Source organism: Catharus ustulatus, chromosome 5, assembly GCF_009819885.2.
Source record: "Catharus ustulatus isolate bCatUst1 chromosome 5, bCatUst1.pri.v2, whole genome shotgun sequence".
NCBI classification, from domain to species: Eukaryota; Metazoa; Chordata; class Aves; order Passeriformes; family Turdidae; genus Catharus; species Catharus ustulatus.
The window spans coordinates 75084783-75100123 of NC_046225.1; the positions used below are offsets into that span (position 1 = coordinate 75084783).

Sequence of the window (15341 nt, forward strand, 5' to 3'; positions counted from 1 at the left end):
AAAAATCTTTAAAAATCACTAAAAAATCCCCCAAAAATTCAAAAAAATTCCCAAAAAAAATCCCAAAAAATCCCTAAAAAATTCCCAAAAAATCCCCAAAAATTCCCCCAAAATTAAAAACACATCTCCCAAAATCCCCACTCCCGTGCCGTACCCGGTGTCGGTTGCTCAGCACGGCGTAGTGCTCCACCTTGCCGAAGCGCAGCCCTGCACACACCACCCTGGGCCAAAAATCGCCCAGGATTCCCAAAAAAAATCCCTAAAAAATTCCCCAAAAATTCCCCAAAATCCCCCAGAAATTCCCAAAAAATCCCCCAAAAATTCAAAAAAATCCCTAAAAAATTCCTCAAAATTCCCAAAAAATCCCCAAAAAATAAAAAAAAAATCCCTAAAAAATCTTTAAAAATCACTAAAAAATCCCCCAAAAATTAAAAAAAATTCCCCAAAAAATCCCAAAAAATCCCTAAAAAATCCCTAAAAAATTCCCAAAAAATCCCCCCCAAATCCCTAAATCCCCAGTCCCCAGCCATACCCGGTGTCGGTTGCTCAGCACGGCGTAGTGCTCCACCTTGCCGAAGCGCAGCCCCGCACACACAACCTCCAGCTCCCGGAACCCCTCGGCCGGGAGGTTCCCCAGGTGAACGAGCTGGGAGCGCAGGCACGAGGAGTCCAGCTGGGGGGAGAGGGAAAGGTCAGGGAAAAGAGAGAAAAAAGGGGAAAAGGGGAAAAAGGGAGAAGAAAGGGAAAAAAGGGAAATAAGGGGAAAAGGGAAAAAAAGGGAAGAGGAAAAAGAGGGAAAGGGAAAGAAGAGGAAAAGAGGGAAAAAAGGGAAAGAAAAAGGGGGAAAGGAAAAATAATCAAATAATCCCTCCATCCCTAAAACAGGATTCCCCATTCCCATTCTGAACTTCCCAACATTTTTTTTTTTTTAGGGAGAAAACCTCAGAGTCAACTGAGGAGAATCCTGGAATAAATCCTGGGATAAATCCTGGAACAAAACCTGGAATAAATCCCAGAATAAATCCTGGGATAAATCCTGGAATAAATCTCAGAATAAATCCCGGAATAAATCCCAAAATAAATCCTGAATAAAACCTAGAATAAATCCTGAATAAAACCTAGAATAAATCCTGAATAAAACCTGGAATAAATCCTAGAATAAATCCTGGAATAAATCCTGGAATAAATCCTGGGATAAAACCTGGAATAAATCCTGGAATAAATCCTGGAATAAATCCCAGAATAAATCCTGGAATAAATCCTAAAATAAATCCTGAATAAAACCTGGAATAAATCCTGGAATAAATCCTGGAACAAAACCTGGAATAAATCTCAGAATAAATCCTGGGATAAATCCTGTTATAAATCCCAGAATAAATCCTGAATAAAACCTGGAATAAATGCCAGAATAAATCCTGAATAAAACCTGGAATAAATTCCAGAATAAATCCTGGAATAAATAATGGAATAAATCCTAAAATAAATCCCAGGATAAACCCTAGAATTCTGAGGGGATCAAAGGCCAATTTTGGGAAATTCCCCAAATTCCAACTGATCCCATTGCAAGGATGAAATGGAATTTATCCCAGCTCAAGAAATTCCAAAGAAAACTTGTGATAAAAAAGAAAAAGTTTGGGATAAAGAGAAAAAAATCTGGGATAAAGAGGAAAAAATTTGGGATGATGAGGAAAAAATCTGGGATAATGAAGAAAAACTCACCTTGGGATCTGACTCCTTGATGAGAGCAATGAAAATTGCTTCCTTTAGAGAGAAAAAAATGGGTTTAGAGTTTAATTAATGACCATTAAGAATGGATTAAAAACTAATGAATGATTAATAACTTATTAATAAAGAGTTCATCACATCAAAATCCAAATAAGTATTTCCCAGGATAAAATTCCCAGTGGCAAAAATCCTTTTAAACACCAGGAAGTGCTAAAAGTTCAAGTGAAATCCCAAATCCTGTTGGTCCCATCCCCAATCCCCATAATCCCATAACCCCATAATCCAAATAATCCCATAACCCAATAACTCCAATAATCTGAATAACCCAAATAATCCCACCTCATCCCCCAGGTTGTGATGTTGGGTCTGCAGCCTTACACTGAGCTGGTTCCCATCCACAGTAACCCCATAACCCCAATAACCACATAACCCAATAACCCTATAACCCAAATAACCCCAAAACCCAAATAATCCCAGTAATCCAAATGTCAATAACTCCATAACCCCAAAAACCCCATAACCCCAATAACCCCAAAAAACCCAAAAACCCCAATAATCCAAGTGATCTCAGTAACCCCATAAGCCCAAGAACCCAATAACCCAAATAACCCAAATAACCCCATAACCCCCAAAACTCCAATAACCCAAATAACCCCAAAACCCCCAATAATCCCAGCAATCCAAATGATCTCAATTACCCCTTAACCCAAATAACCCCAGAACCCAAATAACCCAGTAACCCCTATAACTCAATAACACAAATAACCCCATAACCCAAATAACCCCAATAATCCCAGTAATCCAAATTATCTCAATTACCCCTTAACCCCAATAACCCAAATAACCCCAATAACCCAGTAACCCAAATAACCCCATAACCCCAATAACCCAATAACCCAAATAACCCCATAACCCCAATAACCCAATAACCCCAGTAACCCAATAATCCAAATAACCCATAACCCCAATAACCCAAATAACCCCATAACCCAGTAACCCTATAACTCCAATAACCCAAATAATCCCATAATCCCATAACCCCAATCCCAATAACCCCATAACCCAAATAACCCCAATAACCCAAATAACCTCAGTAACCCCAATAACCCAATAACCTCGATAACCCCAATAACCCCAAAAAACCCCAATAACCCCATAACCCAATAACCCAAATAATCCCTTAATCCCAATCCCATAATCTCAATCCCATAATCCCATAATCCCATAATCCCATAATCCCACCTCATCCCCCAGGTTGCGGTGCCGCGGTTCCAGGCTCACGCTGAGCTGGTTCCCATCCCCAAAAACCCCATAACCCAAATAATCCCACATCCCCATAATCCCAATCCCACCTCATCCCCCAGGTTGCGGTGCCGCGGCTCCAGGCTCACTCTGATCTGGTTCCCATCCCCAATCCCATAACCCCAATCCCATAACCCCAATAATCCCATACCCCCAATCCCAACCCCACCTCATCCCCCAGGCTGCGGTGCCGGGTTTCCAGGCTCACGCTGAGCTGGTTCCCATCCCCAATCCCATAACCCCAATCCCATAACCCCAATAATCCCACAATCCCAACCCCACCTCATCCCCCAGGTTGCGGTGCCGCGGTTCCAGGCTCACGCTGAGCTGGTTCCCATCCCCAAAAACCCCATAACCCAAATCCCATAATCCAAATAATCCCAATCCCACCTCATCCCCCAGGTTGCGGTGCCGCGGCTCCAGGCTCACGCTGATCTGGTTTCCCTCCATGGCCATGGGGAAGCAGCTGTAGAACCTGACCATGGCCTCGGCCGCGCGCCGCGGTAGCTCCACGTACGCCTGGCACAAATGGACACAAATGTTAAAACAAAAAAAAAATTCTGTAAGGAATTCCTCCCAGAAGAGTCCCCAAAAATAAAAATAATTCCTAAAAAAATCTGCAAAAAAATCCGTAAGCCACCCCCCCCGAAAATCTCACCAAAATTGTAGAAAAACCCTCAAAATTCCAAAAAAAATCCCTAAAAAATTTCCCAAAAAATCCTAAAAAAATTCCTCTCAAAATCCCCCCAAAAATCCTAAAAAATTCCCCCAAAAATCCTAAAAACTTCCTCCAAAATCCCAAAAAATCCTGTAAGTTTTTCCACCTAAAAAAATCCCAAAAACTAAAAATAATTCCTAAAAAAATCCGCAAAAAAATCCCACCAAAAAGATAAAAAATTCCTCAAAATTCCCAAAAAATCCCCAAAAAATTCCCTCAAAATTCCCCAATAATCCTATAAGGAATTCCTCCCAAAAGAATCCCCCAAAGTAAAAATAATTCCTAAAAAAAATCTGCAAAAAACTCCCCCAAAAAATCCCACCGAAAAGATAAAAAATCCCTCAAAATTCCCCAAAAAATCCTAAAAAAATTCCCTAAAAATTCTGCAAAAAATCCTATATGGAATTCCTTCCAGAAAAATCCCCAAATACAAAAATAAGTCCTACAAAAATCCACAAAAAATCCCCCCACATCATAAAAAATTCCCTCAAAATTCCCTCAAAATTTCCCCAAAAATCCCTGAAAAATTCCCTCAAAATTCCCCCAAAAATCCCTGAAAAATTCCCTCAAAATTCCCCAAAAATCCCTAAAAATGTTTCCTCAAAATCCCCAAAAATCCTATAATACCTCCCAAAAGAATCCCCAAAAATAAAAATAATTCCTAAAAAAATCTGCAAAAAATCCCCCCAAAATGATAAAAAATTCCTCAAAATTCCCAAAAAATCCCTAAAAAATACCCTCCAAACCCCAAAAAAAACCATAAAAAATTCCCTCCAAATCCCCAAAACATCCTATAAGGAATTCCTCCCAAAAGAATGCCCAACAATAAAAATAATTCCTAAAAAAATTTGCAAAAAAATTCCCCCCAAAGGACAAAAAATTCCTCAAAATTAAAAAAAAAATCCTAAAAAAATTCCTGAAAATTCCCCTAAAAAATTCCCCAAAATTCCCCAAAAAATCCCTCAAAATTCCCCTAAAAATTAAAAAAAATCCCCAAAAAATCCCCCAAACTCCCCCATCTCCCCCAGATTTATTCCCCAGTGCCAATCCCTGAATCCCCAGATTTTATTTTACCTTTATCCCTGAATCCCCAGATTTATTTTTTACCTTTTTGTGCGAGGAGAGCACGAGCAGATCCCGCAGGGCCCCGAAGGGTTTGGCCAGGTTGGAGATTTCCTGGGGGGAGCTGCCCTTGTCAGGGAGGTTGGAGATGAGCAGCACACAGGATTCCTCTGGGTCCTGAAAATTCCAGACATTTGGGATTTTATTGGGAATTTATGGGATTTTTTAGGGAATTTTTTGGGATTTTTTTGGGATTTTTTTCAGGAATTTTTGGGGAATTTTTTGGGGAATTTCGGGGGATTTTTTGAGATTTTTTGTGGAATTTTTGGGATTTTTTTGGCATTTTGGGGGATTTTTTGAGATTTTTTGTGGAATTTTTGGGATTTTTTTGGCATTTTGGGGGGAATTTTTGGGATTTTTTGCGGGATTTTTTTGGGGTTTTTGGGATTTTTTTTAACTTCTGGGATTTTTTTTGTTTTTAATTTTTGGGATGTTTTTGGGAATTTTGGGGATTTTTTTTAATTTTTGGGGAATTTTGGGGATTTTTTTGGGGAATTTTTGGGATTTTAAAATTTTTTTTAATTTTTGGGATGTTTTTGGGAATTTTGGGGAATTTTTTTAATTTTGGGGGAATTTTTGGGATTTTTTTGGAAATTTTGGGGATTTTGGGGATTTTTTTGAATTTTTGAGTTTTTTTGAGAATTTTTGGGATTTTTTTGGAATTTTTTTTGAATTTTTGGGATATTTTGGGGAATTTTGGGGATTTTTTGGGGAATTTTTGGGATTTTTTTGGGGGAATTTTTGGGATTTTTTTTGGAATTTTTTTTGCTTTTTTTGGGAATTTTTGGGATTTTTTGGGGGAATTTTTGGAATTGTTTTGGGAATTACTGGGATTTTTTGGGGGAACTTTTGGGATTTTTTGGGGGAATTTTTGGGATTTTTTTTGGAATTTTTATCCCAAATCTTCCAATTCCCCCAAATTCCCACAATTCCCAAATCCCTAAAATTCCCACAATTCCTCCAGTTCTCAAATCCCAAAATTCCCACAATTCCCTCAACTCCTCCAATCCCTAAATTCCCACAATCCCCAAAATCCCAAATTTCAAAAATTCCCAAAATTACCAAATTCCCCAAATCCCCACAATCCCCTAAATCCTCACAATTCCCAAATCCCACAATTCCCTAATCCCCAAAATCCCAAATCCCAAATTCCCAAATCCCCAAAACCCCAAATCCCCCTGACCTCCCCTCCAGGCTCCGTGGGTTCCTCGCCGGCCGCGGGCTCTGGAAAAGGGAAAAGAAAAAAAGAAAAAAGGAAAAAATGAGAAAAGGAAAATTTTTTTCCCCATTTTTTTCCTTTTTTCCCCAATTTCTCCCCCATTTTTCCAAGTTTTTTATTCCCATTTTCCCAAGGATTTTCCTCATTTTCCTAATTTTTTCCCCAAGATTTCCTAAGTTTTTGCCCCAAATTTTTATTCCAATTTTCCCAATTTTTTTCCCCAAGATTTTCCATGTCTTTATTCTAATTTTCCCTTTTTTTTTTTCTCATTTTCCCAAGTTTTTTCCCCAAATTTTTATTCCAATTTTCCCAAGTTTTTTTCCTCAAGATTTTCTAAATTTTTATTCCAATTTTCCTCATTTTCCCAAGTTTTCCCCCAATATTTCCCAATTTTTTATTCCATTCTCCCAATTTTTTTCCCCAAGATTTCCCAAGTTTTTATTCCAATTTTCCCAATTTTTCCCCCATCTTCCCAAGTTTTTATACCAATTTTTCCCCCATTTTCCCAAATTTTCCCCAATTCTTATTCCACTTCTCCCAGTTTTTCCTCCATTTTCCCAAGTTTTTTCCCTAAATTTTAATTCCAATTTTCTCCATTTTCCCAATTTTCCCCCCCAAGATTTCCCAAGTTTTTATTCCCATTTTCCCATTTTTTTCCTCATTTTCTCAAGTTTTTTTCCCAAGTTTTTTCCCCCAAGGTTTCCAAAATTTTTATTCCAATTTTCCCAATTTTCCCACATTTTTCCAAGCTTTTTCCCCAAGATTTTATTCCAATTTTCCCAATTTTCCCAAATTTTTATTCCAATTTTCCTCATTTTCCCAAGTTTTCCCCCAAAATTTCCCAATTTTTTATTCCATTCTCCCAATTTTTTTCCCCAAGATTTCCCAAGTTTTTATTCCAATTTTCCCAATTTTCCCCAATTCTTATTCCACTTTTCCCAATTTTTCCTCCATTTTCCCAAGTTTTTTCCCTAAATTTTAATTCCAATTTTCCCCATTTTCCCATTTTTCCCCCCAAGATTTATTCCAATCTTCCCAAGTTTTTTCCCCCAAGATTTCCCCATTTTTTTATTCCATTCTCCCAATTTTTTCCCCTAGATTTCCCAAATTTTTATTCCAATTTTGCCCCCATTTTCCCAAATTTCCCCAAGTTTTTATTCCAATTTTCCCAATTTTCTCATTTTCCCCCCAAGATTTCCCAAATCTAAATTCCAATTTTCCCCCATTTTCCCCAAGTTTTTCCCCAAATTTTTATTCCAATTTTCCCAATTTTTTCTTTATTTTCCCAAGTTTTTTTCCCCCAAGACTTCCCACATTTTTATTCCAATTTTCCCCCCATTTTCCCAAGGTTTTTCCCCAGGATTTCCCAAATTTTTATTCCAGTTTTCCCAATTTTTCCCCCATTTCCCACAAATTTTTCCCAAATTTTTTCCCATTTTCTCCCGTATTTTTTTCCCTAGAATTCCCAAAATTCCCAGAAAATTCCCAGAAAATTCCCAATATTCACCTGGGGCTGTGCTGGGTTCCCCTGGCCCCTCCTGCCCTGGGGAAATTTGGGAATTTTGGGAATTTTTGGGCTCCAATTCCTGAATTTCCTCACTGGGAGCTGGGGGATCTTCACCAGCAGCTTTTCCTGGGGAGAGAAAAACAGAATAAAAATTGGTTTTTACCAAAATAAAAATTGTTTTTTCCAAATTCCCTTTTGCTCTTCCCATTTTCCAAAATTTTCCCCATTTTTTCCAAAATTTTCTCAATTTTTTCCCAACGTTTTTCCCATTTTTTCTCCATTTTTTTCTCAATTTTTTTCTCCATTTTTCTCCATTTCCCCCCAATTTTTCTCCATTTTTTTCCAACTTTTCCCAATTTTTTCTTTTTTTCCCAATTTTTTCCCCAATTTTTCCCCCATTTTTTTCCAAATTTTTCTCCATTTTTTCCCAATTCTCCCATTTTTTTCCCTTTTTTCCCAAATTTTTCTTCATTATCCTAAATTTTTCCTCGTTTTCCCAATTTCCCCCATTTTTTCCAATTTTTTCCCAATTTTTTCCCCTTTTTTCTCAAGTTTTTCCCCATCTTTTCCCCATTTTTTCCCAAATTTTTCCCAACTTTTTCCCCATTTTTCCCAATTTTTCTACATTTTTTCCCCACTTTCCCAATTTTTCCCCATTTTTCCCCAATTTTTACGATTTTTTCCTCCAATTTTTCCCAATTTTTTATAAAATTTCATCCATTTTCCCCCTATTTTCCTCAAATTTTTTCCCATTTTTTCCCAACTTTTTCCCAATTTCTTCCCAATTTTTTTTCCCATTTTCCAAATTTTTCTCCATTTTTTCCCCATTTTCCCATTTTTTCCCAAATTTTTCCCCATTTTTTCCAATTTTTTTTCCATTTTCCCAACTTTCCACAATTTTTTCCCAATTTTCCCCATTTTTTCCCATTTTTCTCATTTTTTCCCAATTTTTTCCCTTTTTTCCCCATTTTTCCCTCACCTCCCACATTTGAGGATTTTTTCACTTTCTTCTCTCCTGGAACTTTCTTCACTTTTTCCTTTTTTCCTGTAAAAAGGGATTTTTGGGGGGAGGAAAAAAGAATTTTTGGGGAAAAAAAGTGAATTGTGGGGAAAAAAATTGGAATTAATTAATCCCCAAAATCTGAATTAATTAATCCCTAAAATTTGAATTAATCCCCAAAACTGGAATTAATTAATCCCCAGAAGGAGCTCAGCAATGGATGAAAAATTGAGGATTTATAACACCAAAAATCCAATTAATTCAGCCAACTAATTAATTTAATCAATAATAATTAATTAATTAATAGTTAATAATCTCAGCCTCACCTGTCAGGGTTTTGGGGCTCTTGGTGCTGCTGCTTGGGACTTTCCTGGATTAAAAAAAGCACCAAAAATTCAATTTAATTTTAATTATTAATGATGAAACCCCAAGGTTTGAGCCCCTCAGGGTCCCAATTACTGTAATTAACATTAATTAATATTAATTAACTTTAATTAATTAATGAAGCTCTTACTTGGTGCTTGTTGGGGTTTTTTTGGGGTTCAGGACTCGTTTTTTCACCGTTTTTTTCACCTGGAATAGAAAAAAATTGGAATTTATTAATAATTAAAAATACTTGTTAATATGGTTCTGAATTTTAATTAACGTTAATGAATGAGATATGAATTATGTCCATTATTAATTAAATAATTATATAAATATAACAGTAAATAAAACAATTTTATTGTGAAAAAATTGGGACTTATTAATAATTAAAAATATTTGTAAATATGATCCTGAATTTTAATTAATGTTAATGAAATATGAACTATGTCCATTATTAATTAATTATATAAATATAATAATAAATAAAACTATTTTATAGTAAAAAACCAGATTTATTAATAATTGATATGAACTAGAAATAAGATTCTGAATTTTAATTAATTAATGCTAATCATATAAATAAATATGCATTATGCCCATTGTTAATTCAATAGTTACATAAATCTAATAATAAATAAAACAATTATATTCTAAAAAATTTAGGATTTATTAATAGTTAAAAATTCTTGTAAATATGGTTCTGAATTTTAATTAATTAATGAAACATGAATTATGTCCATTATTAATTAATTGTATAGATCCAATAATGGTCAAAGCAATTTTGTTTTTTCAAAAAAATGGGATTAATAATTGGTATGAAATAGAAATAATATTCTGAATTTTAATTAATTAATGCTAATTAATTCCCAAATTTGGGATGGAATTCTGGCTCCCAGTTTGAATTCCCAGTTGGAATTCCTGGATTTTTGGGATGGAATTCCTGCTCCCACCCCCATTTCTCAAATCCCAGTTGCAATTCCCAGATCTTGATCAGAATTCCCATATGGAATTCCAAAATTCCCATTCAGCGTTCCCAGAATTCGCAAATCCCATTCAGAATTTCTAGAATTCCCATGTGGAATTCCTAGAGCTCCCTTTCAGAATTCCCTAAATCCTTGTGTGGAATTCCCAAATCCCTGTTCAGAATTTCCAGAATTCCCCAATCCCCATTGAGAATTCTCAAATTCCATCCAGAATTCCCATTCAGTATTTCCAGAATTCCTAGAATTCCCAAATTCCCATCCAGCATTCCCAAATTCCCATTCAGAATTCCCCAATTCCCACTCAGCATTCCCAGAATTCCCAAATCCCTGTTCAGAATTCCCAAATTCCCATTCAGAATTCCCAGAATTCCCATTCAGCATTCCCAAAATTCCCAAATTTCTGTTCAGCATTCCCAGAATCCCCATTCAGAATTCCCATAATTCCTGTTCAGAATTCCCAAAATTCCCAAATCCCCATTCAGAATTCCCATATCCTGGTCAGAATTCCCATTCAGAATTCCCAAATCCCCATTCAGCATTCCCAGAATTCCTGTTCAGCATTCCCAAATCCCCATTCAGAATTCCCAAAATTCTCAATTCCCATTCAGCATTCCCAAATCCCTGTGTGGAATTCCCCAATTCCCATTCAGCATTCCCAGAATTCCTAATCCTCACTCAGAATTCCCCAATCCCCATTCAGAATTCCCAGAATTCCCATTCAACATTCTCAGAATTCCCAAATCCCTGTTCAGAATTCCCAGAATTCCCAAATCCCCATTCAGAATTCCCAAATTCCCATTCAGAATTTCCATTCAGAATTCCCAGAATTCCAGTTTGGAATTCCCATATCCTGGTCACAATTCCCACGTGGAATTCCCAAATTCCCATTCAGAATTCCCAAATCCCATTCAGAATTCCCAGAATTCCCAAATCCCATCCAGAATTCCCAAATCCCACTCAGAATTCCCAACCCCCCCCATCCCACCTGCGCTCTCTCGGCCACGCTGACCCGCACGCGTTTCCCGTTGAGCAGCAGCGGCGTCGTCTCGGCGAACTTCACCGCGGCCAGCACGGCCTCCTTGAAATTCATCTCCAGGTACGCCTGGAGGGGTTCCAGGAGGGATTCCAGGAGGGATTCCAGGAGGGATTCCAGGAGGGATTCCAGGAGGGATTCCAGGAGGGATTCCAGGAATGATTTCAGGGATGAGGGAGAATTCCAGGGGTGGGAAATGTGGGGTTGGGTTTGGGAAGGGCACGGAGGGAAATCGGGGTGGGAGGGAAAAGGGGAAAAGGGGGAAAATGGGAGGTAAAGAAGAGAGGAAAAGGAGGAAAAGGGGGACAAGGGGGGAAAACGGGGAAAGAGAAAAAAAAAAGAAAAAGAAGAGGAAAAAAAGTCGGAAAAATTGACCAAAACTCCTTTGCCATCCATAAACCCCAAACACCAAGTGGGAACATCCAGAAAATCCCAAATCCCCCATCCCCTGCAGACCCCAAATCTCAAATCCCAAATCCCCAATTCCCCATCCGTACAGATCCCAAATCCCCAATTCCCCATCCCCTGCAGATCCCAAATCCAAAATCCCCAAATCCCCATCCCCTACAGATCCCAAATCCCCAAATCCTCATCCCCTGCAGATCCCAAATCCCCAAATCCCCATCCCCTACAGATCCCAAACCCCAATCCCCAATCCCCTGCAGACCTCAATCCCCAAATCCCCAATCCCCATCCCCTGCAGACCCCAGACCCCAAATCCCAAATCCCCACATCCCCCATCCCCTGCAGATCCCAAATCCCAAAACCCCACCCCCTGCAGACCCCAAATCCCAAATCCCCATCCCCTGCAGACCCCAGACCCCAAATCCCAGACCCCAAATCCCAAATCCCCAATTCCCATTCCCATCCCCTGCAGATCCCAAATCTCAAATCTCAAATCGCCAAATCCCCCATCCCCTGCAGACCCCAAATCCCAAAATCCCAATCCCCTGCAGACCCCAAACCCCCAATCCTCAACCCCAATCCCCTGCAGATCCCAAATCCCAAATCTCAAAAATCCCCAAATCCCAAACCCCAGACCCACTCCCCAGTCCCTTTTCCCTGACCTCGTTTCGGGAGCACAGTACGATCAGGTCGCTGACCTTCCCCATCCCCTGCAGACCCCAGATCCCAAATCCCAAACCCCAAATCCCAAATCCCCAAACCCCATTCCCCAATCCCCCTGACCTCGTTGCGGGAGCGCAGCACGATCAGGTCGCTGACCTTCCCCATCCCCTGCAGACCCCAAATCCCCATCCCCTGCAGACCCCAGACCCCAATCCCAAACTCCAAACCCCAAATCCCAGCCCCCAAACCCCAGCCCCCATTCCCCAATCCCCCTGACCTCATTCCGGGAGCGCAGCACGATCAGGTCGCTGACCTTCCCGAAGGGCTGCACCAGCCGTTTGATGTCCTGGTCGGTGAATCCCTGCTCGGGCAGCTCCGAGATCTGCAGCACCGTGCCACAGCTCAGCAGCTCCTCCCGCAGCAGCTGGGGATGGACAGGGGGTCAGGCATGGAGGGGATCCCAAAAACAGGGAGAAAAATCCCAGAAATTGAGAGAAATCCCAAAAATGGGGAGAGAAATCCCAATCCCCGAACTCCAGAAATTCCAAATCGCAGAATCCCCAAATCTCCAAACCCCAGAAACCCCAGGAATTCCCAATCCCCAAACCCCCAAATTCCCAAACTCCAAACCCCAGGAATTCCCAAACTCCAGGAATCCCCAATCCCCAAACCCCAGAATCCCCAAATCCCAAAATCCCCCAACCCCAACCCCAGAAATTCCCAAATCCCCAAACCACAGAATCCCCAAACTCCAAAACCCAAAATCCCAAAATTCCCAATCCCAAACTCCAGGAATCCCCAAACCCCAGAATCCCCAAATCCCCAAACCCCAGGAACTCCCAAACCCCAGTATCCCCAAACCCCAAAAATCCCCAAACCCAAAACCCAAACCCCAAATTTCCAAACCCCAAACCCCAAAAACCCCAGGAATTCCCAAACCTCAACCCCCAAATTCCCAAACCTCAAAATCCCCAAACCCCAAATCCCAGGAATTTCCAATCCCCAAACCCTAGAAACTCCCAAACCCCAGAATCCCCAAATCCCAAACCCCAAAATCCCCAAACCCCAGAATCCCCAAACCCCAAATCCCAAAAACCCCAGGAATTCCCAATACCCAAACCCCAGGAATTCCCAAACCCCAAACCTCAGGAATTCCCAAACCCCAGGAATTCCAAATCCCAATCCCCAAACCCCAAATCCCAAAAATCCCCAAACCCCAAAACCCCAAACCCCCAAAGTCCAAATCCCAGAATCCCCAAATCCCAGAAACCCCAAATCCCAAAAACCCCAGGAATTCCCAAACCTCAACCCCCAAATTCCCAACCCCCAAATCCCAAACCCCAAATCCCCAAACCCCAAACTCCAGGAATTCCCAAAACCCAGGAATCCCCAAATCCCAAAAATCCCCAAATCCCAAAAACCCCAAATCCCAAAAACCCCAGGAATTCCCAATACCCAAACCCCAGGAATTCCCAATCCCCAGGAATTCCAAATCCCAATCCCCAAACCCCAGAATCCTCAAACCCCAGGATTTCCAAATCCCCAATCCCCAAATCCCAAAAATCCCCAAACCCCCAAACCCCAAATCCCAAAAATCCCCAAACCCCAAAACTCCAAACCCCCAAAGTCCAAATCCCAGAATCCCCAAATCCCAAAAACCCCAGGAATTCCCAAACCTCAACCCCCAAATTCCCAAACCCCAAAATCCCCAAATCCCAGAAACCCCAAATCCCAAGAACCCCAGGAATTCCCAAACCTCAACCCCCAAATTCCCAAACCCCAGGAATTCCCAAAACCCAGAATCCCCAAACCCCAGAATTTCCAAATTCCCAAATCCCAGAATCCCCAAATCCCCAAACCCCAAAAACCCCAATCCCCAGAATCCCCAAACCCCAGGAACTCCCAAACTCCAAACTCCAGGAATTCCAAATCCCCAAATCCAAACTCCAAACCCCAAACCCCAAAAAACCCCAAATCCCAAAAAACCCCAAAACCTCCAAACCCCTCTCACCCTGTTGTACGCCGCCGGATGATTTTTCGCCTCCTCCTCCTCCTCCCTCTCTTTTTTGTTCCCATTCCCTTCAGCCTCCTGGCCAGAGCTCCCAGTTGCTCCCTCCTTTTTCCCACTTTTAGGATTTTTTTTCCCAATCCCATGGGATTTCCCGGAATTCAGCGATTCCTCCACCGCCGCTTGCAGCGATTTGTGTTTTTTAAATTCCGCCAAAAATCCCGGCCCCAAGGTTTTCATCACGGCCTCCAGAGCTGCTTTTCTGTCTGTAAAAAAAGGGAAAAATAGTTGGGATTTTTCTGAGATTTTTTGGGATTTTTTTGGGATCAAATCCAGGATTTTTGGGGATTTTTTGGGGATTTTTGCGGATTTTTTGGGGATTTTTTTTTAATTTTTTTGGGATTTTTTGGGGATCTTTTTTTATTTTTTGGGATTTTTTTTGGGATCAGATTTAGGACTTTTTATCCTCAAGTTTTTGGGATTTTTGGGATTTTTTTGGGAACAGATTTAGGATTTTTTATCTTGTGGTTTTTGGGATTTTTCGCCCAACGCGGATCAGTGGAATTCAGTGAAAGCGGCAAAAACCAGGATGGAAAAAAATGAAAAATCCAAATTTCCTACAGCAAGGAAAGGAAAAAAATGGGAATTTGTTGGCTTTTTTTTGGCTGTTAAAATTTTTTTTGAAGTTTTTAAAAATTTTTTTGGAATTTTTTTGGTATTTTCAAAATTTTTTTTTTGCATTTAAAATTTTTATAAAATTTTTAAATTTATTTTTTGAAATATTTTAAAATTTTTTTAGGAATGTTTTTACATTTTTTAGGATTTTTTTATTATTTAGGAATTTTTTAGACTTTTTTTAAGGATTTTAAAAATTTTTTCAAAAATTTTTATTGTTTTTTCCCACATTTTTAGGAATATTTTCTCTATTTTCTCAGGATTTTTTTACCACCTTTTTTTTCATTTCTGAGCAATTTTTTCCCATGCTTTTGAAATTTTTTAGGAATTTTTTTTTAGGAATTTTTAAAAGACCTTTTAAAATTTTTTTGGATTCTTTTTTTTTTATTTTTTCAGAAATTTTTTTCTTTTTTTTCCAATTTTTTAGGAATTTTTTAAAAATTATTTTTCAGAAATATTTTTAGACTTTTTTTAGGACTTTTTTATTTTTTCAGCATTTTTTTTCTTTTTTTAGAATTTTTTAGAAACAAGACCTTTTTCAAATTTTTTCAGAATTTTTCTTTCATTTTTTAGGAATTTCTTTTTTTATTTTTTAGGAATTTTTTAGACCTTTTT

At 39.3% G+C, this 15341-nt stretch overlaps 1 protein-coding gene across 1 annotated transcript in view; it reads right to left on the reverse strand.

The window, feature by feature from the left end:
• ZNF638 (zinc finger protein 638) overlaps positions 1-15341 on the reverse strand; it is a 39057-nt gene that overhangs the window by 11312 nt on the left and 12404 nt on the right. Inside the window, exons 5-15 of the mRNA XM_033060883.2 lie at positions 14055-14317; positions 12321-12467; positions 10928-11044; positions 9108-9166; positions 8915-8948; positions 7594-7627; positions 6051-6091; positions 4853-4984; positions 3418-3546; positions 1720-1761; positions 533-673 (exon numbers count right to left, since the gene is read on the reverse strand). Coding sequence (XP_032916774.2) covers positions 533-673; positions 1720-1761; positions 3418-3546; positions 4853-4984; positions 6051-6091; positions 7594-7627; positions 8915-8948; positions 9108-9166; positions 10928-11044; positions 12321-12467; positions 14055-14317 — 1139 coding nt within the window. The remainder of the gene's footprint in view (positions 1-532; positions 674-1719; positions 1762-3417; positions 3547-4852; positions 4985-6050; positions 6092-7593; positions 7628-8914; positions 8949-9107; positions 9167-10927; positions 11045-12320; positions 12468-14054; positions 14318-15341) is intronic.